We start from the raw sequence: 21,425 nt of genomic DNA, 5'->3' as shown, positions 1-21,425 counted from the left end.
TGCCTCCTCTTCATAAATGATCTGAACAGGGGGTAAACAGTGAGGTGACAAAGTTTGCAGATGATTCAAAATTACTCAAGATAGTTACGACCAAAGCTGACTGCAAAGTTACAAAGGGACCTGACAAAACTGGGTAACTGGGTGACAAAATGGCAGATGAAATTCAATGTTGATAGCTGCAAAGTCATGCACATTGGAAAACATCATCCCAGCTACACATACAAAATGATGGGGTCTCAATTAGCTGTTACCACTCAAGAAACAGATCTTGGAGTCATCGTGGACAGTTCTCTGAAAAACATCTGCTCAGTGCGGAGTAGCAGTCAAAAAAGCTAACCAAATGTTAGGAACATTAGGAAAGGGATAGATAATAGGACAGAAAATATCATAATACCACTATATAAATTCATGGTACGCCCATACTTTGAATACCACATGAAGTTCTGGTCGCCCCACCTAAAATAAACACATATATTAAGATTGAAAAAAAATACAGAGAAGGGCAACAAAAATGATTAGGGGTATGGAACAGCTTCCACATGAGGAGAGATTAAAAAGACTTGGACTGCTCATCTTAGAAAAGAGACCATTGAGGGAGGGATATGATTGAGATCTATAAAATCATGAATGGTGTGGAGAAAGTGAAAGCGTTATTTACCCTTTCACATAACACAAGAACCAGAGGTTACCCAATGAAATTAATAGGCAATACGTTCAAACCAAACATAAGGAAGTACATCTTCACACAGTGCACAATCTGTGGAACTCACTGCCAGGGGATGTTGGAAAGGCCAAAACTATAATGGAGTTCAAAAAAGAATTAGATAAGTTCATGGAGGATACATCCATCAGTGGCTATTAGGCAAGATAATCATGGATGCAACCCCAAGCTCAGGTCTCCCCAAACTTCTGACTGCTCAAAGCTGAAACTGGATGACAGAGAGTGGATCACTCGATAATTGCCCTGTTCTGTTCATTCCCTCTGAAGCATCTGGCATTGGCTACTGTTGGAAAACAGGATACCCAGCTAGATGGATCATTGGTCTGACGCAGTGTGGCCATTCTTGTGCCAAGGCAGAGAACATATAGCAATCTAGTCTCCTACGAGTCTAATTTACTTGGTCTCTTTTCCATTGTTAGGTTCAGGGTGCAGGTCCTTGGGAGTACTGATGTTCTGTGATATACAGAAGGTCACACTAGATGATCTAGTGGCCCCTTCTGACCTTAAACTCTATGACTAGGACTGATGGTAGCATTCTTGAGGAGCAGGGAGCCCTAAGCTTCAGTGAATCGCTTCTCTTAAACTATTACATCAAGAACATAATGATGAAACTAGATTTTTTTCTCCCTCAGAGTCCTCAAACTTTGACTCCGTGCCTCACTCACCTCTGTATTTCCTGTTAGATGCATGTGGTGCCCACAAAACAGCCCTGTGCCGCACGCACGGCTGTACCACAAATGAATGTGTATAGAAAACCCTTTGAAATTAAAAATAAAAGTATCATCCCAGTGCTAGGAGCGATTCACACCTGTTGATTTAATCTGATCCGTTCTGAGTGCTCTTCCCAAAGAAGAAACCTGAGGGGGCAAATGCTCAAGGGCCTCAGACAGGGCAGTGCAGGTGCAGCCATGCTCTGTTCAGCGATAAAAAGATTATATTGAACAGCATGCCGTTTACAGCAGAGTGACGCTTTTACAAGGCCCTTCATGAACTAACAGTATACACACCTAAGGCAAGATATACCACCACAGCTAAAATTTCTACCTAGGCACGCCTCTGGCTGGTAGCACAGAGCAATGCTGCCTGGAAAATGGCAGTCAGCTGACATGCTTGGAGACACTTGTCTGAACTGGCTTAAGGAAGAAACTAGTTTGCTGCAGCCCTGCTAAAAATCTCCCCAGCCTGCAACAGTCAGGCAACAAATGTGAGAAGAAACGAACAGCTGGGCGATCTCTGCTGCGGTCTCCCTGCTAAACTGTCAGCCAGGAATGACAGTCTTCTTCCCAGGCTCACAACTCATGTGTCCAGACCCTAAACACACATGACAGTGACCAAACAAGGAGAATTACATATGCAGGCAGGAGTGAACATCCCTGAAAAATCCTGAGAACACAGAGAATTGACCCACGAGTCGAGAAAATAGATGCACAACTTGTACAGTCAGCTCAAATGCCTTGCTTTCCCTAGCCTCGGTGTGCTAGAATGCAAACCTTGCAGTCCCTCTTATCTGGGCATTTTATAAAAGAGGAGATACACTCCACACCGTCATTTAAACAGAAAAATGACCGCACTGGAGACTAGCTCTGTATATTAATAGTGCAAAGAGAAAGGCCATTCCAAAGGGAAAGGATAGCTTTGAGTTGGTGAGAGTCTAAGCGATGTTTCTGCAGCCTTTAAGAACCCATTTCTTGCTACCTGATCCAAGAAGTGTTCCCGGGTTCTCTGTCATTTCACTTACAACTAAGAGACCACGCAGCCCACTTCCAACTTATGGAATTTCCCCAGATGGTCTGATTTTGTTTCTCAAGGTCAGTGCAATATCACGTAGCAATAAAAGAGTTTCTCTTACCTGTAGCTGAATGGAGACTCTCCAGACTCCAGTATCTTGACAGTACGCCTCTCATCCCACCACCACCACACACTACCCCGCTGCTGTCCGAATCTGAACCCGGAGAGAGCCCAGAGCTTCCACTGCTACTGCAATTTTCTCCACTGTGTGCCCCACTGGACTCGCTGGGGCATTGCTGGGTCCTCATGCAGACAGGTAAAAGTGAGAGCCAAGGGCTCTGCTGGGCTGGAGGAGGAAAGAGGCTGAGCACTCTGTGGCTGCACTCAGGGCAGTGGTACCTGGTACTGCTGTCTAAGGGCTGAGCTGCATTCCTAGCCCCTTCCCTGCTAGTCGGCTGCACGATGCAACCTGACATCATAGGGGTCCACTAAGGAGGCTCCCTCTGTGGCAGCTGAAAAGCTCTCAGCTGCAGTTTCCTGAAGCAGTTTTGTACTAAAGCTGGTCTCGATGCGTTAAAAAACCCAGGGCGGGACAGAGATCTTCGTTTCCAATTCCACAGAACTGTCAGATTAAACCACAAATGGGGACAGCAGAATTCATACATCTTTAAACGGCCCAAGCAAGAAAGACCTTGTGTTATCTGCTTCCCCCGAGAACACTCAGAAAGGACTTAACATGCAAACTAATCATGGTCAGTACTGGCTGCTGCTGCTGCTGTTGCTATTAAAAACTATTTTAAGTACTTAGAACAAGAATTGAAAATGAAAAATAAATGCTTAAAGCTGGAACAGAAGATTGGGATTCAGTGAGGCTGCTGCTGCGAGCACGTGAGCTTTGAATAATATCATATATCATCCGCTCCCATACTATAGAACTGGGACAGTCTCTCAGTTCAGTTATGTGATTGCTTGCAGAAGACCCAAGTTAAATTGAATGATTGACTCCCTTGTCTTAGTTAATTAAAATATTCTCATTAGCTTCCAAGTGCCAGAGTATGTCGATAGCATGGAAAGAAGAGGTGATCTGCAGGGATGCCATTTTCCTGGAAGATGGAGCAACAACTGTTCTGTCCACAAGAGCTTTGAAGCATGGCACAGGTTCCAGTGCAAAGGGACACTTCCAGACCAGCCTCTCCTTGCCACACCCATCAAAAATCCTGCCTTGAGGCTGCAGTTTTGTCAAACACTTTTAAAAATAAGCCAGCAGTGAGCACACGGTTTGCACTGTAGCAGAGATTGTGCAAAACTGCTCACACCGGTGAGAAATGAGGATTTCACATTTTTTGTTTATGTAAAAAGGAGGGAACTCACAGTTAGCAAAACCGGCACCCTTTAAGGTGTATCACGAGTATTTTCATAGGGCCAGGTCAGCCCATGAGAGCTGTGCTGAGGGTTCTGAAATTCTCAAGCCTACCAGTCAAAGGAAGGTACATTATTGCAGACAGATAGCCTGACTATCCCATTACCTCCAACTATTTCACATCAGTGGAACCTGATCGACTTCAGTGAAGTTATTCCTAGTTTACACAGGTGTAAGACCAGAATCAGGCCCACAGTCGGCTGCCTCCTTCCTCTACCCACAAGATTCCAGGCACTAGTGGCAGCTGAGGGAGCCTCAGGCACTATGGCTCCTGCAGTGAATGGAGTTGCTCCAGATTTACACCACTGGAACTTGAGATCTTGCCCCTCAGCTCTGTATTGCCACCGATAGTAAGATATTTCTGGAGGGGATGTTCAGGGAAATTGCCTGTTAGTTTAATGCTTCCCATTTCCCGTAACACGCAGAGAGATGGAGGCACATCTCTCTCATATGTAGAGCTTCGTGGCTGACATTAGTAACAGACATATCAGTCACCCTGGGCAGAGCTCTGAAGTGGCAAGGGCCCCTGTAGTAAAACAAAAAAGACAAGCCTTCAACCAGATGGGTCAGCTGTGACAGCCACCCCATCATGCTTGCATTAGTAGGGCAGACGGATACGTCTTTAAAAATGCCCTTTTTCTAGGGTTTTTATTAGACTAGGATGAAATCTGGGGATTTGGTTCAGCAAACCTTAAACAAAGTTTTCTAACTGTTCACATGTAATCCCTGCCGAGGAAAGACATTTTAAAAAGAGGTATTGTCTGGTGGTCTGAGAACAGGCATTGGATCCAGGAATCCCAGAGTTCAAAATCCCACCCCTGATACCACCTGCCTTTCTGGCCTTGGATTAGACATTTCACCTTCATTTCCCTACCTGAAAAATGGGGATAACGTTTACCCCCCTCACTGGGTCTATGAGAATTAGTTACTGTTTATAACAGGCCATAAGGATGAAAACAACTCTTTAGTGTGATTATTTTTGCCCTTTCCCCTTTGGTGTTCCTCCTAGGGTCCTGGTCCAGCATGTACCAGGCTCTGTGTAAAACCTTGGATGGTTCTCTAGAGGCAGACTTTTCTTTGGTTGCTCCAAATTTTTGGAGAGGCTAGCCTTTCGTCATTTCATCCTTCTTTCTCAGAAAAGATATCTGTCATAATGATGGTCTATGCAGCTATATAATCTATGCCTTTATTTTCTCTGAGGAGTCTGTGAGCTGCCATTTTGTGCCTCTGTTCAGAAGCAGAATGTTACAGTGTGAACATAGTGTTCTCTCATAAGACTTTATGTTTGTTCTCCATTCATTGTTCTCTTAATCCAACATAAGATACACGGACTAAAATACACACATTTTGGCCTTTGTGTATGAAAAAGCAAAACGATGGTGAGGATCTCTGAAAGTGATAAAGGAAAGTCAGAACAATGAATTTATGGATAAAGCTGATCTGGGCTCTGATTAGCTGAAGCACACAACAGATCAGCTCTAAGCCAGTCAAAATCCAGCAGGTTACTCTACAATATCAACATCCATCAGATAAAGTAATCAATGTTTACGTCAAGATTTTCCTAAATTCTCCTAAAACCATATTTAGGTTTAATCAGCGTAATTTGATTTTCAAAGGTGCTGACAAATCCCATTGAAATTAATGGTAGCTCCTTAGAAGATTAAGCCATTATTATTGAGATTCCTAAATAGAGATCTAGGACCCTAACTTTAGGTACCAGGGTTTTACATTTTTGGCTTTAATAATTCTATCAAAGGGAAATAAAGATGTTATCCCACAATCACTTTCTCCTGCTTTGACATAGAAATCACTTTGGGTTTGCCTCAGTAGTGGGGCAGGAGAATATTTTCCTGGGATAGAGTTCTATTCCACTGATGCTTTCTCAAATGGAAAACCTCTTGTAAAACACCTCTGGTTATGACAAAGCACTTAACAATGTCCAGCCATTCAGACAGCTTGTCCTTGAACAGACCACTATGTCTTTATAATAAGCAGCACTTGGAGTAGCAGCAATAATAATGTTCCCTTTCCATTGGGGATGAGGGAGTTCCATTAAATTATCTTTTAAATATAGAAAAATGAAAGACACCTGTGGTTTCATCATATTTGAATACATGGACCCTACTGTGTCTCTCAATATAGAAATGTCCCTGCATCCTCAGGTTGACTGAAAAAGAACTACTTCCTCTTTGCTGTCCAGTCAAATCTAACCAGAACTGCTCATATTATAACACACACTAAAAGAAGCATTGATTGATGGGGACATATAACAAGAACAAATATCAATAGTGGGGTTACACACATTAAGTATAACTAGAGTGAATCAGAGAGGCAGTGTGGTCTAGGAGGACACTTGATGTGGAATGAGGAGACCTAGATTTTACTCCCACCTCTGCCACTGATCCACTGTAAATCATTCTCTCTGTGCGCCTTTGTTTACCCTCCCACCCTTTGCTTGTCTTTTCTATTTAACCTGAAAGCTGCTAGGGACTCTTACAATGTGTTTGTACAACCCCTATCGCAATGGGTCCCTAATCTCAGGTGGAACCTGTAGGTGCTATTGTAATAGTAATAATAAAATAGTGACCTCATGGTGTCAGGGGATAGGCACATTTTAATACAATGTAAGGAATATATAAATACTATAAAGCATGGCTGCAGAAATCCCACTCAGGAACCCCATCCCACCTTGCAGAGATGCCATCTACTAACACATTTCTGGCAGAAACTTTTTCTTTGGATTGGTTTTATTCTGAGAGTTTTGGGGGAGCGCAAAGATGGGATAGAGTATTATCTGTATTGTAGCAGGGCCTATGGACTCCAGTCACAAATGAGGGTCCTTTTGTGCTAGATGCCGTACCACACATAACAAGAAGGCAATCTTTGTCCAGGAGACCTTAATCAAATATCCGCTGTGTTTACCTATTCTAGTCTTTTGTGTTTGAAGATGGCTAATTTGGGGGAGGGAGGCAAATGGATTGTCTACAGAGCCGTTTATAGTTTTATAGAATTTGCTTTCACTTTCCCATAAAAAAAATGGATAAAAAAGGTTTTGTGGATATACAAAAACATTTTTCCCTAGGTAGGTAGTGCACACGTTCCTATTTAAACCCTCTCTTATACACAGGTACACAGTAATGTTTCACACTGGGAACCAGCTAGCACAGCTTTCAATATAGGATACATGTGGCAATCTTTGAGAGAGTACACATTGCCAGAGCAAACACCGGTGGTTAAGATTAGACGCAGTATGTCAATCTTAAATCCATTTAATCTTTCTATGATTTATAGACAGAGTGCAAAATAAAGATGACATTGCAATTAGCTTCCAACCATCTAAACTCTATAATACTCTCTCCATGGTTAAGAGAGGAAGGAATTGACATTTCAAGGTACAGCACTAGCTTTTAAGGTGTGCGAGTGAGAACACACACACACACGTGCACACCCCTCCTACACACACACTTTTTTTGTTCTATAATGTCGGTTTCATAACCACTTTGCCCTTCAAGAAGAAAAAGGACAAAAAACTATGTAAGTAAAACAGCCCATCTTGTTATTTAGCTAAACTACAAGACTGCTAAATATTTATAAAATATGATGAAGACCTCTTATTAAGCTATTATTTCCCCCCTTGAATAGATTTCTCCAGCAGTTGTCAAACATCTTCATATTAACTGTTGCCCAGTGTGAGCATAACAGCCTATCCAGAGCTGGGAAACCAGGATGAGTCAGCCACAGGATGCTGAGTAAACAAACAGTCTCTCTGCTGAAAAAACACTTTCCTGTACCCCAAGCAGATCATCTCACTAAGCGAATCCCTAACTTTGCTTCCATTGACACTGCTCTCTGTGTGTCTATTTAATGTAGATGTAAAAACTCACTTTACATGGGGCTTATACAAAAATAAAAATGGGCCAGGTTTCCCAGGTGCCATGGCCAGAGCAATGTCAGGTAGTTCTCTCACCACTGGTAAGAAGGGAGCGAGCTCCAGGCTCATTCCAGCGTCAGTACTGATGCTGCAGTGCACCCTGGTGAGCAGCTGAAGCGTACCCAGAGGCACCATTCTTTAGTTCATCTCTTGGGTTGTCAGAGGGCAGTTAAGTTAAATATCCTTTGGCTCTTAAGGCTGGTCTACATGGAGGAAATTTCCAAAAAAATCAACCTGGTTTTAAAATTGGTTCAGCTGGGCCAGCGTTAAAACTTGCTGGAGAAATAGTGTAGACCAGGCTTAAGAGGTATGAACTGGTGATCCTATTCCCCTAAATCAGGTCTACACTTCAACCATGACCAGTTTTAAAACTGGTTTAGCAGAGCCAGTTTGAATTTAGGAGGAAATTTTCCCAGTGTGACAGGCCCTTATCAAACAGCGTAGATGATATCCTTCTTGTCTTGGTTAGCTGAAAGAGGTTTTCAAATTGAAGGCTGCTGTCTGCTGTTCCCGAGAACATGAGGGATGTTTCATTTGCCTAGAGAGGCAAGGCAATGCCAGCCACTGCGGTAACACGTTACTTCAGAAAGTCCTTAGACCATTCCTCGGGTAGGAACTCTCCAGCTGCCATTATGTTTTGTTTTGTTCACACTGAGTTCCAACACTTGGTTTTAGACACAGCCCTGTTTTATTATTCACAGCAAGTGTGGCATAAGATGCATCCTTTTATAAAACATTTACTTTGGTTTCAATGGTGGCCTTTTGATCTGACATTCCACCTGTCTACATTCACCCCATGAGGAGAGAGCAAACTCTGTTGATTTTGATTGACCTGGACTACATCATCCAAACGTTTCATGACAGTCTGGCAGTGGAACAACCCCTAACAGGTTTCCTTGGACCAAAACCATCAGTATACAAAGCCATCCCCTCAGGACTCTCCTAATGCTCTTATCCATCCATTCTTCAAACCATGGCCCCCCAAAATCTCACCATTGCTCTCTTCTAGGAGGTCAGTGACCAGCCCTCCTTCCCGTCTTTGTACTGGGCCCAGCAGCCCCTCTTTGGGACCTTCAGAGGGTGCCAAGCAGCTGCTTCTTCACATCTTCTAGAAACCAGGCTTGGGCTGCTCTCTCCAAGCCAACAGAGTCTTGATGAGAGGAAAAGCGGTGTTCCTTGTCGTCCCTTGTACTCACACACTGAAGTGGGAGATGGGAAAACACTCCCTTTTCTACTTTAGGAAACTGCTAGCATCATAGACTCCCATAATGCCCAGTGTGCAGATATTAGAGAATACATTAAGCCTTGTGCAGCGTCAATATTCCTGTGGTGAGCCAGGTGTAATGGTAGAAGAAATGTTTCCTTTCTTCTCTCACCCTATAATGGAATGAGGCAGGTATTTTCCTGGACCACCCCAAAGACTCCAGCAGTTTGTGTGTGCACAGTGGGCTATGCCAGGATGCCACCCCAGAAGCCAAATGATGGGAGGACAATTCACATAATACGCCCTGAAAGTTTGGGAGAGAGTACTCAGCCTCAAAACTGGGAGGTGCTGGCAAGGCGAGAGGCAACTGGCCCACCTGAAGAGAGCAACAATAATGCTGGGGTTCGGTCCTGGTGCTTTGAAGGAGGGAGGGAGAGATGGGCCAGCTGACAGGGAGGGGAATGTACTTTTCAACTAATCTCATCCCAGATCTGCAAACTGTTTGTGGATCTAGGATGTTTGCAACTAGGATCAGAACCTGAATTTTGCTCCCAGTCTCTAGACAAGTTGATCTTGTCCTCTGAGTCAGCATACTGAGACACAGTTTCTCAGGAATATAGGGCCCAAAACATAAAGGTTTCATAGATCAAAGTCAATACCTGGAATTGCAGCAGGTAATGGGTAGGAAGCCAGTAGAGCCACTGGAGAAGAGTTGTGTTATATGCCCTATGGTCGACTTTGCTAAGCAGGTGGACATCCATGTACTGCACTCACCGAAGCTCCCAGTTTGTTTTTTTCAAATGTACCATCACCTGTGCTACACTGCAGTAGTCCAGTTACAGCAGCACAGGTAACTGTTGCCAAGCATCAACTGGAGAGGAAAGGTCATAACCATCTAACTAAACGCTAATGGCAAAAGCACTTAGTGTAGCAACCAATGCCACCTTAGATTCCCAGAGCAGCCAGGAGTTCCACTTCAGATTGCAAATCTCCTTGACAAACCATGGTCCTATCTCCCTCAATAACCTTTGCAGAGCACAACCACTTACCAGTATCACCCTACACTTGTCTGGACTCAGGCTCAACACACATATGTTCATTCAGACTCCACCGCACATAGGGAAAACAATACACAAGCCACTGATTTTTAGTAAAAAGTAGTTAGAGCTGCATCTCCTCCACCTAATAGTCTCACATAAGCTTCCCTAGTGGCCTCATTGAACCAAGGGGTGACAGACTGGAACTTTGCAGAACTTTACAAGTTGGAACATGCAGTTAACTGTCCGACCCCAACCTCCGGAGTCTCTAAGAGAAAGGAATCAAACTATTGCATCTCGTTTATCCCAGACATGAATGGCAGGCAGGCAAAACATTGCCTCATGGTCAACAATATCAAAGACTGCTTGGAAGAGGTCTTCAACTAACCAGAAACTTGGTTATGGCATTATAGGTCACGACCTCCTCCACTCCACTCCTCTCTGGCAAAGTTGCCATGTCTTAGTTGGGAGTAGCTGGTCTCTCACCTTCTAAATTGTTAGAAGACCATGCACAGCATCCTCTTGTCCTAGTACAAGCAACAGAAGCATGGATGAAGATCACACAATTTTTCCTGCATTAATCAAGCACCCTCAATGAATGCCATGCATCATGGCCATCATCCTGCCATACAAGGAGGACTGGAGGGAAGTTCTAGGAAATTTCCAAACTCACAGAAGCCTCTGTAGTGCCCCCTGCCCAACCTGACGCACGGAGCAGATTCTGGAAGTGGGGATTTTACCAAAATCCACCACGTGGCCACACACAACACAACCGCAGGGGGCCTTCATTTTCTTTGCATCAGTGTACACAGTAGCTTTCCATGAATTAAATGATTATTAATACAGAAGCTATTAAAACTTTAGAGTCAAGAATAACTATTAAATGATATTAAAAAGATCTGGTAAATGGTCATATTCGATTTTGTTATAAATAACCCACAGCTCTGTCCAGGGCAGCAATTAAACAACCAGAGCTGTGTAAGAAATGAAATGTACATATTTTTATACTGTAGCCGCATCCGAGATGTTTTTGATCTTAAGATTCACCAGCGAGCCTGGAGCATTGCCCAGTCAAATGGCTTCAGAGAAACATCATACCAGGATGAAAATGGGCAAGCAAACACAAACATACACACACACACACACACACACACCCCTTTTACATGAAGCCCTACTAGTAGCTGATCACTGAGATGGCAACGCTAGGAAAAGCGTCTCTCTTTCTCTCTCTCCAGAGGATTTTGTTAATATGAAAAGGTTTCGTTGTGGCATTTCATTCCAGTTTGCTGCAGCTTCAAGCAGAATTCCTGAGGTTCATGTGTAGGTCATAACATTAAACATTCACTCGTATTCACTGCTGATCTCAGAATATTCTGTGCCTCCCAGAAGATGCAACTTTAATTGTCCGTTTTGCTAGGGAAGTGTTTTCTAAAAACCCAGGGCACCACCTATTGGTCACTCCAAATTCACTTTTCATTTTACTTAAAAAAATAAATAAATAAATAAATAAATAAAGTTGCTACTATTTCAATATAAATAACCCCCACTGGGGGCTACTATGAATTTCAAGTTCTCTGAGCCAACTGCGCACAGAACATCAGTATTATTCATTTCTATTGTGGCAGTGCCTAAAGGATCCCAAACAGGGATTAGGTCTTTATTTGACTAGGCACAACACAGACAAGCTCCAGAATGGTCACAATCAGAGCCTAAGATTTAAACAATATGCAACTGGTGAATAAACCAACACTCAGGATGGAGGCAAGACAAGGTAACAGAGTTATAGTTATAGTCAGTAGTCACAGGTGGCTCCTGTGATCTGTAGACATCTCAGTAAAGGTAGGGATTTGAAACAGGCTAAGGCAGTAGCTTTGTGAATTGTGTTGGGGAGTTCTTCCCAAGCCTAAGGGGCAGCAGGGGAGAAATCACAAAGGTGCTTGTGGGAATAGCACACAGGCCGGCAATCAATGCCATCATTGTTGGCAGAGCAAAGGAGGAAGGGGGTGACATTGCGATAAGAAATAGTTTGTTTTCTGGTCTCTAGGGCTAATCTGCAGCCTCTGTGTTTGAATTTTATTAACCACTATAAAGCAAACAATTTTTAAACCAACTGTTCCTAATACTCTGCTTACGTAGATGATTAGTGCAGATGTCGGTCATCCTGATAAGGATTAAAATCTGTATACCCAGTATATAGGTTTCAGAGTGGTAGCCATGTTAGTCTGTATCAGCAAAAAGAATGAGGAGTACTTGGGGCACCTTAGAGACTAACAAATTTATTTGAGCATAAGCTTTCGTGGGCTAAAACCCACTTCATCGGATGCATGCAGTGGAAAATACAGTAGGAAGATAGATAGATATACACAGAGAACATGAAAAAATGGATGTTGCCATACCCACTATAACAAGAGTGATCAGTTAAGGTGAGCAGGTGACTATATTGCTGAAATCACAGGGGAGATTTTCAAAAGCACAAATGGCATTTCTGCGTCCAATTCCCACTGACTGTAAATAGGAGTTGGGTGCCTAGCTACCAACTGTGCCTTTGAAAATCTTCTACATAATGTTCTTTCTTCATCCCACTCTGAAACTGCTACAGTTATCAGCTTATCTTTCTGCAGATATGGTTATCTGGAGAACACAAGAACCTGGCAGGGATACTTTGCCCTGGTTAATAAAGTGTGAGGCTTGCATTTGAATTTTAAAAAAATTCAAGTAACTGGAAATTAAGTAGACATCTGATCTCATGCATATTCCACATAAAAATACAGCACATATCCTTCTTTAATGTGATCTCTTAAATACTGGAGACATCTAGTCCTCAAGGCTCATTTAGCTGTTTTAGTGCCTACTTAGCAATTTAGAGAATCTTATTGTACCTACCCCAATTATCTCCAGCTAGCATGAGGCAGAGACTCTGTTATGTTTGTTGGAACCTAATTAAACCTGCAATTTAGGTGAGATCATCTTGAGCTAGCTGGAGTTCCCGTGTGACAGTAGAACATCCCCTTTCACCACCCAAGTCTTGCCATACATTATTACTATTGATCTATTTCTATCAGTTGCAGGTTCACACTTTGCACTTACAATGTGACTTGCAATGAGGGATGCTTACAACGAATCGGGGACAAAGTGTATTCTTTTGCTCCACGCTGCGGGAGAAATAACTCAAACAAGTCCCGATGCTTCCCTCCCACAGAAACCCCACAGGGAGGACTCAATGCAGTTAACAACTCTGTAAGGTTCACCCTTCTGGAGTCAATGTCACATCGGAGGGGTTTGCAGCCATGCAGAGATGGCATGGCTGACAAACCGTGCAGATCCTCTGGGAGAGCACAGCGCAAGTATCAGAATCCTAAGGCAACCCCCATTGCTGGACTCTCCTCTGCACTGCCCTCTGCAGTCCTCTCTCCTCCGGCAGCAAGGCTCAGTTAGGAGCTGTGCTGCACCTCACCATTACCCTCATGGCTACGCACTACTCCCCTTCTGCAAGCTGGGGGGAATCACAGAGGGAAGTTAATGTTGCATGTGGCAATCTCTTGTGCAGATTTCTGCTCCGAAATCTACAACGTTAAGATAGACCAGGCCACCTAGAGGGGCTCCAAACCCTTCCATATCCCAGTGTTGCTCCATTCCCACCCGAAAGCCAAAGAGCCCCAGCAATGTCTGGAGTAGGGTGGCAGGCAACAGCTCTGGAATCTCTCCAGGATGGAAAGATTTCACAGTGGAGCTGCTGCATCAGGCCCCCTTTCCTCTCCATCCATATCTTTTTGGTTATCTCCTCCTGACTAAGTAGACAGGAGCACCTGAGTCAGAGACGTTTTCTTCAGGGTTTCTCAGTCTCTCAGCGCAAGCCATCACGGGTACACTGCAGCCACCAGAATGCAGGGCCTGAAGCTCTGGAAGGGTATAATGTGCTGGTGTGGCCAAGTACAAGCCTCAAAATTGAGAGGAAGGATGGTCCTCTAGTTAGGGCACTAGCCTGGCACCCAGGTTTAACCTGGGTTCAATTACCTGTCCTGCTCCAGCTTTCCTGGGTCAACCTTGGGCAGGTCCCTTGGTCTTAGTGCCTCAGTTCCCCATCTATACAATGGAGATAGATGGGGAATCCCTATTTCACAAGGGTGTTGTGAGGATAAAGTTAACAACGATTGTCGGGTGCTCAGATACTACAAAAACCAGGGCCACTGAACTACCTAAGAGAGAGAACTTCTGTGTTTGTGTCAAGTATTAGGAGCATCCTCTTTCCCCTAAACCTCTTCTTCACTCACAGACATAATACTCATTCCCAAGATGCACTGGGAGAGTTACTGAGACGTGTCCTTAGTTAGTTGAGTGAGCACAGAGAACGCATTGATGAAGAAAAGTAGGATTTATTACACTGCATCAGACCATTCATTCAAGTATCCTGCCTTCAGCCACATCCAGCACCTGATGCAAAGCTTGCAAGATGCACCTAATCAACTTTGCAATGTGTAGATGGAGAAACAAATCCATCCTGCCCCCCACGGTGATTAGCTTATACCATGAAAGATGACATTTGGTTGCATTGTTATTGCTACACGGGCTGTAAGTACTGAGGATGCATTCAAACTTTCAAGTCCACTGACAGGATCTACATAGCTATAGTGAGTTATACTAAATGAGGCACAGTAAAGCAAAGAAAACTATTATCAACCACTCCCTTCACTGTGGCCCTTAGGGTATGTCTACACTGCAAGTAAACACCCACAGCTGTCCCGTGTCGGCTGACTTGGGCTCACAAGGCTCGGGCACAGGGCTGTAAAATTGTGGTGTAGACATTTAGGCTCTCAGACCCTTCCCTCTCGCAGGGTCCCAGAGCCCAGGCTCCAGCCCAGGCCTGAATGTCTACACCACAATTTTACAGCCCGGTAGCCTGAGCCCAAGTCAGCTGACCCAGGCCAGCTGCAGGAGTTGTATTGCAATGTAGCCACACCCTTCTATTCCATAATACTCTTTGTGAGGGGCTGGATTCTCTAGTGAGTTTAAACAATGCTGAGCCCGCAATCTAAGGAACTGAATGAGAGAAGGAGACACTGTTGTCTAGTATTTAGAAAAGTGGACTGTGAGCCAGGGGATCTGGGTTCTATTGCCACTAACTTCCTGTGCAACCCAGACTTCACCTGTCTATGCCTCACTTTCTCCATCTGTAATATGCTGGTAGTAGTAGCCACCTGCAGAAAGAGACTTAACTGCACAGCTTTAGCCTGAGGTATGTGAACTGTAAAGGCACAGACATCACTATAACAGAATTGGACGATATTGCCGATACTATACAGTGTCTGTATTCAATGAAACAGAAATTAATTCTTGCACAATAGTTGTCAAAGTAAGAAGGACGCAGCATACACACCAGGAAATGAGATACGCCGTTTCCAGCCCACGCAGTCTAAGCCCGTTGGGGTGCTCTGGGAAAATGGATGCAACTTCAGGGGAAGAATCTCAAAGGCAACTGGAGAAGTGATGGACAGACTCATTCTAGCCTGCAAGAAAGAAAAGGAAAACAAAGGAGACATTAAGCTTAGGTACCCAGAATTATGGGCTTCATCCTGAAACATTTCCTTCCAGCTGTAGTGACTGCTAGTGTAAGTAAGGTAAGGATTTTCAGGATCAGGTGATTTATAGTTAGGGAGATGGGTCTGTCCCATCAAAAAGAGCCTTTTCTTTAAAATGGAGATTTAAACAGTAATGGAGAGGACAGAGCTGCAAGGGACAGAAGGAAAGGTTAACTGAGCCATGACGACATCTTGCACAGGTATAGTCACCATGTTAATAGGTACCCTGTCATTCTTAACTAGCATCTATTTTGCCCTAGAAACACATGAAATTATTTCCCTTCTGTTAAACACCTTGTGAAGGAAGAAGAAGAAAAAAGACAAGAGATTTCTTTTGAAAACTGAGCAATAGATGGACTAATATATTAGTCCCAAATATGGACTAATTCATCCCATGACATTTTTACCCAATAAAAATTAATCAGAGCCAGTTTTGCCAGTGAAAGCAGCTTTCTCCATGGATAAAAATGGAAGAGGGACATTCACCAAGAGAAAAGGCAGTTTTCACCTGCCAAACCACCTCCCCCAGCAAAAAATCCTGAAAGGAATGTTCATTTGCTTTGTTTATTGCTATTGCAAGAAAAACTTTATTTTTTTTGTAACTTTTTCCATAGCAAGACATGTTCTTCCCAACTCATCCCCCACTACCTTGAAATAGGAACTACCAGCTGTCAACTTGAAGTTGGTAATCGAAACGGGATATGGTAGATTGAGCCGTATTAGTCTTAGAATGGGTCCTTTCTTCCCAGTAGAATTCACACTAAAGCTAAGCAATTCAATAGGTGGGGAGGAAACAGACCTGGAGGACCCGGCCATCATGATTTGCGATGAAAGTATGCTGAACTCAGTATGAGATAGCATAGGTAGATCTCATGAGATTGAACAAGCAGCCCTTTGGATCAATAGGACATGGAAATGACCTGCTGGAGCCAGAATACTCGGTCCACTAAGGAGCCAAAGGAATCCTGCAAACTGAGTATCCCTCTACTAATTCATCAGGGAACACAGATGACATGTACCATGCTACAAACTGATGAAAGTTAAACCCTATCACATTATAGATCATCCAAGATCTTAGCACAATATACAGTGTGATCAAAGACACCAAACGCTGGAGTTACTGTAGCACAAGCTAAGTTTGCTTTCACTGCATATTTTTTTCTACTTCATTTTCATTACTTCTCCATCTCGTGTCTCTCGCTGCTGCTCACTGGGTAGACTATTAGTGACTGCAAGTGTAAATTAAATTAATGTGACAGCAGCAGGCCAGCAAGGGTTGGTCTCATGGGTATGGCAAGCCCCCAGCCCACTACCATTACTGCCCTTTTCCTTTACTACTTCTGAGCTTTTCACAGCAACAATATTCTCATCCATGACCGAAACAAAGATCTGAGATACTGAAGTCCAGTATTCCAACTAGGATCCTTCTTCTTTCCTGCTAATACACTGGCCTGTCACCACAAGCATAATCTTTGCTTCCTTGTTCACCCACAATACCATAAGTAACCAAGGGTGTCATGCAGACCTGGCTTCCTGCCAATGGCTTCTTTAAAAAAACAGGTTCTTAGCAAAATGACTATGTTCTTCCAAAAGAAAAAAAGCAAAGCAACCACACTGCTCAGGTACTGAAAGTAATAGTATTCCATTCCAGTCCATGGGGTTTACTCTATTGGAATACACAGAACAGAGCCAATGTTTTCGCACCAATCGCCATCTCCAGAGTAACAGAGTAAATCCTGTGCAAATTAACCTAAGCAGTGTCTGTTTGTTTAGACAATAACAATGAAGCCCCACCGGGGGCACACGCACTTCAAATGACGACAAGACAGCACAAAATAGGCAAAGCACAGAAATGCAAATACCAAGCATGACGTCTAGGATATTTAGTTGTAAACAGGGTAGAAGGCATTATTGTGTTGTGCACACACTGTAGTTTCATAACGGTTACAGCAGACGCTATGGACCAAATACTGCTCCTTAGAAAAATGCAAGCTTTTGTTCCAGCTGGGCTCTTCCTATGGCAGCAAGCCATTAAATACCCCCCTAAGGAATTCTATACCTATTTGGAAAAGGCCTTTTACCACAGCCCCATCTCTGTGATTCTTCAGATGCACAAGAGAGGCACCTTACCTGGGTCCAAGATCTGCTCCCGAACAACTTGATTATCCTCCCAGAGTGAACCTGATAAACCACAATGCACGTGATCTGGCTATAATCACAGATCTTTATAGAAGGATACCTCTGGGTGTTAAAGGAGACACATCCTCTTTACAATGGGAAATTGTACATTTTTGCACACTTTAACAACTCTCTGGGCCAAAGGCTCTCCCCATTTAACTGACTACTGAAGTTAGTGGGATTGCAAATGGTGTAACTGAGAAGATAATTTGGGCCTGTATGTGTACATACATTTCCTGTCACATGGGTGCTATATTTTATTTGTTACATTAAGATAGGTTTCCTTGTGTTCTGTGTAGAGAGTTTACCTGGTTAGCAATGAAAAGGGAGATTACCGTGTTAAAATGTTCTGCACATGTTATTGGTGTTGACTGTTAAAACTATAATAGTCTCCTTCATTCTGCTGTTTTCAATCGTTGCTTACAAGCCTAAGGGGTTGTCTGCACAGTGGGCAATGTGCTCTATAAGAGTGTGATTTCTAAAGGCACTAATGTGTTATGCATCAGTTGTAGACCCTGTGTAGACCCTGCTGGTGTGCACTGAAGGTACCCTAGCATGCTTTGATGTAATACTGTTTCAAACGTTAAAGTGCACCAGCAGGGTCTACACAGACCAATTAATTTGCAACACAGTCTGCTCTGGAAATCACAACACCCCCATAGTGTGCATTACCACACAGTGTAGACATACCCTAAGTTTTTGTTGTTTCACACATGTAAAATGCATGTGTTTGGCATGAGGCTCTGATGGGGACTCTGACAGGAATCTGCTTAGCAAGGTGAGAGATTGGATTTGCTTTTCCCACTGTTATTTCCATTGAGAGTACAAAATGGAATTGTTTGGCATAACCATCCTGTACTGTCCCGTTTCTGGATTCCTCAGAAGTCCAGCAACAAGGGATTTGGGTTCTGCTGAATTACCCAGAAGCTGTGTGCTACCAGATGCACTTTTGACCGCAGTCAAGTTCAACAGTCAGGGTTTAACCATGTGTTGAAGTAGAGAGGGGAAGAGAGAATGACTAGATGCTGCTAAAACAGCTCCTCCAAAAAGAATTCTGAAAACAGATGGGGAGTGGGGGGTCACAGGTTTGGACTGCCCCTAAAGAATCAATGGACTACACAGGACTGCGGATTGGACACTGATTTTTCTCTAGTCTTCTGAATATAGGATTGCATTAAAATACATCTGAAATACTCCAGACTGCATTGAGAGACCCTTTACTATGTAAATGAATGCAAGTCGGTTGCCAGGCAAAATGAAACTGATTTACCAACAATGGTGTGAATTTCTCTCATTCCACTTCAGGCAGTGTTAACTTCAAAGGCTAGCTGGGACCAGTTAAATGTTAACACTTTAAAACAGGAGATCAGCAGATACTCAGCTTATTATGGGTGGTATTTCATTGTAAGTGACAGCTGAGTCCAGCTTCATGTTTGGACTCCGGGGATTTTTGTAGACTCCCCCATTCAAGGCAGGTCAGCATCTTACTGGTCCTGAGCAAAACAAAGACCAACTGTGACAGACTATGCCCCTGTGTTCACATCCTACTGTAATAATGTTTGTAAAAGGTATGCTGTGTGAGGTGTCATTTGGAAACTCAATTTGCTGATCAATAGTATCATGGCAAAATCCATGTGGCTGCATTATATGTGAAGATATAAACACAAGCTGAAATCATGACTAAAAGTATGTTTTCCAGAGAAGTCTGGGGAGTGACCAAACCGTTTCCTCAGAGACAAAGGGCAAGCTGACACCAGAGACAGGTGTAAACAAGTGGCCATTCTTTGGCAGGAAAGGGGGCAGGGGCAAAAATCTACAATTTAGCAAAGAAACAGCATGGAGTTTCTTCCCGCACAGACTGCCTGTCGCCTTGGAAATATTTTTCAACAGGGAGACTGAAACTCTAAAATCCAGAGGCAAACACCCAGGACACCCCTCTCTCTCTCCCTGCCCATCTCATTTACTGCACCTGAGGAGACAAAGGAAGCAGCTGTTAGACTCTGGGGGAGGGGTCCTGACCCAAAGGGTTAGGTAAGTAAGACTGCTAATAGCATGTGGTGAGAAAACTGTTTTGAATCTGATATAGTTTGTTAAGTTAGGCAACAGTAAGTGTTTTATCTTTATTTTTCTTGTCACCATTTCTGATTTTTATGGCTCATTACTTGTACTCACTTACAATCTCTCTCTTTGTAGGTAATACACTTGTTTTACTCTTTTATCCAAGCCAGTGCATTCACGTTAAAGTGTCTGGGTAACTCCGTTTGGGGTAACAAGTTGTGTGCAAATTATTCCCTTAAAGGAATAACGGATTTATAAATAGCCTTTATACTTACACATCTGATTGCAGTTTAAAGTTAGCAGCAGAAAAAGAAAGTGGAAAGATTCAATGGAGACAGTGTTTATTGGTAGCAATAGTTTTCAGCCTAGGGAACAGATGAGTAGAATGAAGAGCATCTGGGCTTAAAGGGAGAAGTGAAAGATGATGAAATAATTCATCACCCTTTCTACAAACTTTAATATTCTAGATGCTGGCTAACATTTGTTGTAGCATTAATTACATTTCTACCGCCGTCCACACTGTCAAGCAATTATTTTTTAACACATTTTACTGCCTTTTGTTTAGAATGGAGTCTATGTAAGTCTGAAAATCATTTTTCCCCTTGAAAACAATCATTTCCCCAGCATTTTAAACAATGCTGAAAATGACATGATCGCTTTTACGAAAAAACATCAGCAAGGTCACTGTACACTGTATGCCCAGAATGTCGTCTTCAAAGCCAGCAGCATCACTCATTGTCAGCAGAACCTGCCCTGGCGAGCTAAGGGTTTACAGCACATCATAGGATTGGCCCAATATTTGTTAGGACCCAGCTGTGGTAGCACCAGCAGATGAGCCCATGTTGTGTGAGCCTACAGAAATTTGGCATGCAGAGTTCTTGAGGAGAGAACGGAGGATAATTTTTCATCAACTATTTTTAGAATCAATCTGGCTGCTTTAATCATTTTAAGGTAGATCAAATACAGGGCATAAGGCCCGCAATCTTGCTAGCAATGGAAACGCTGAATGTTAGGCATTCAAGTAGTCTCACTGACTTCAACAGGACTGCTCATGCGTATAAAGTTAGGCATATGCTTAAGGGTTTGCAGGATCAAGGCCTAAATTCTCAAAGAAGATCTCTTTAATACAATGGCAGTCAGAGACATTCTATTAGCATTTCTAAGAGTCTACACAGAGAAAGGGAAATAATAAATGCAGCAAACTCACCAACACACAATCCCTGACAGGAGCTTTTTTATTTGAAAACCTACATCTTGCTTCCAAAGCTAGGCCTAAAGTGTTTCCATTTTATTAGCAGAAAGCTGCACACAGATGCCTCCTTTCTGAGCTTACTTTAGCTCTCTCAACATATAGGCCAAATTCTGCTCTTGTATACATACATGGCTCTCACTAAAGTTCATGGAAACCTTGGTCTTGCCGCCGGGAGTTGAGCAGTGTTGTCTGCATGAGTCAAAGTGGCAGATGGTCTCTGTCACAAGCAGCAATAACACATTTCCTAAAGATGCTACCGATGGGCAATAATCAGAGCAGTTTTCAAACCAATAGTATCAATTTACTGGCTCCCATGGAAA

General features: G+C 43.2%; 1 protein-coding gene across 6 annotated transcripts in view; it reads right to left on the bottom strand.

Annotated features, from left to right (window-relative positions):
* The window catches only part of ARHGEF4 (Rho guanine nucleotide exchange factor 4), a 328,802-nt gene that overhangs the window by 149,833 nt on the left and 157,544 nt on the right, over positions 1-21,425 (bottom strand). For 5 of the 6 annotated variants that reach the window (XM_043523021.1, XM_043523017.1, XM_043523019.1 and 2 more), the window contains one exon: positions 15,416-15,545. In XM_043523021.1, the coding sequence (XP_043378956.1) occupies positions 15,416-15,545 (130 nt within the window). Of the gene's footprint in view, positions 1-2,570; positions 2,926-15,415; positions 15,546-21,425 lie in introns of those variants that run through there. The other variant, XM_043523022.1, reaches the window with a different exon arrangement.

This window comes from Chelonia mydas, chromosome 9, assembly GCF_015237465.2.
Source record: "Chelonia mydas isolate rCheMyd1 chromosome 9, rCheMyd1.pri.v2, whole genome shotgun sequence".
In the NCBI taxonomy this organism is placed as follows: domain Eukaryota; kingdom Metazoa; phylum Chordata; order Testudines; family Cheloniidae; genus Chelonia; species Chelonia mydas.
This window is presented reverse-complemented; position numbering and strand designations above follow the sequence as displayed.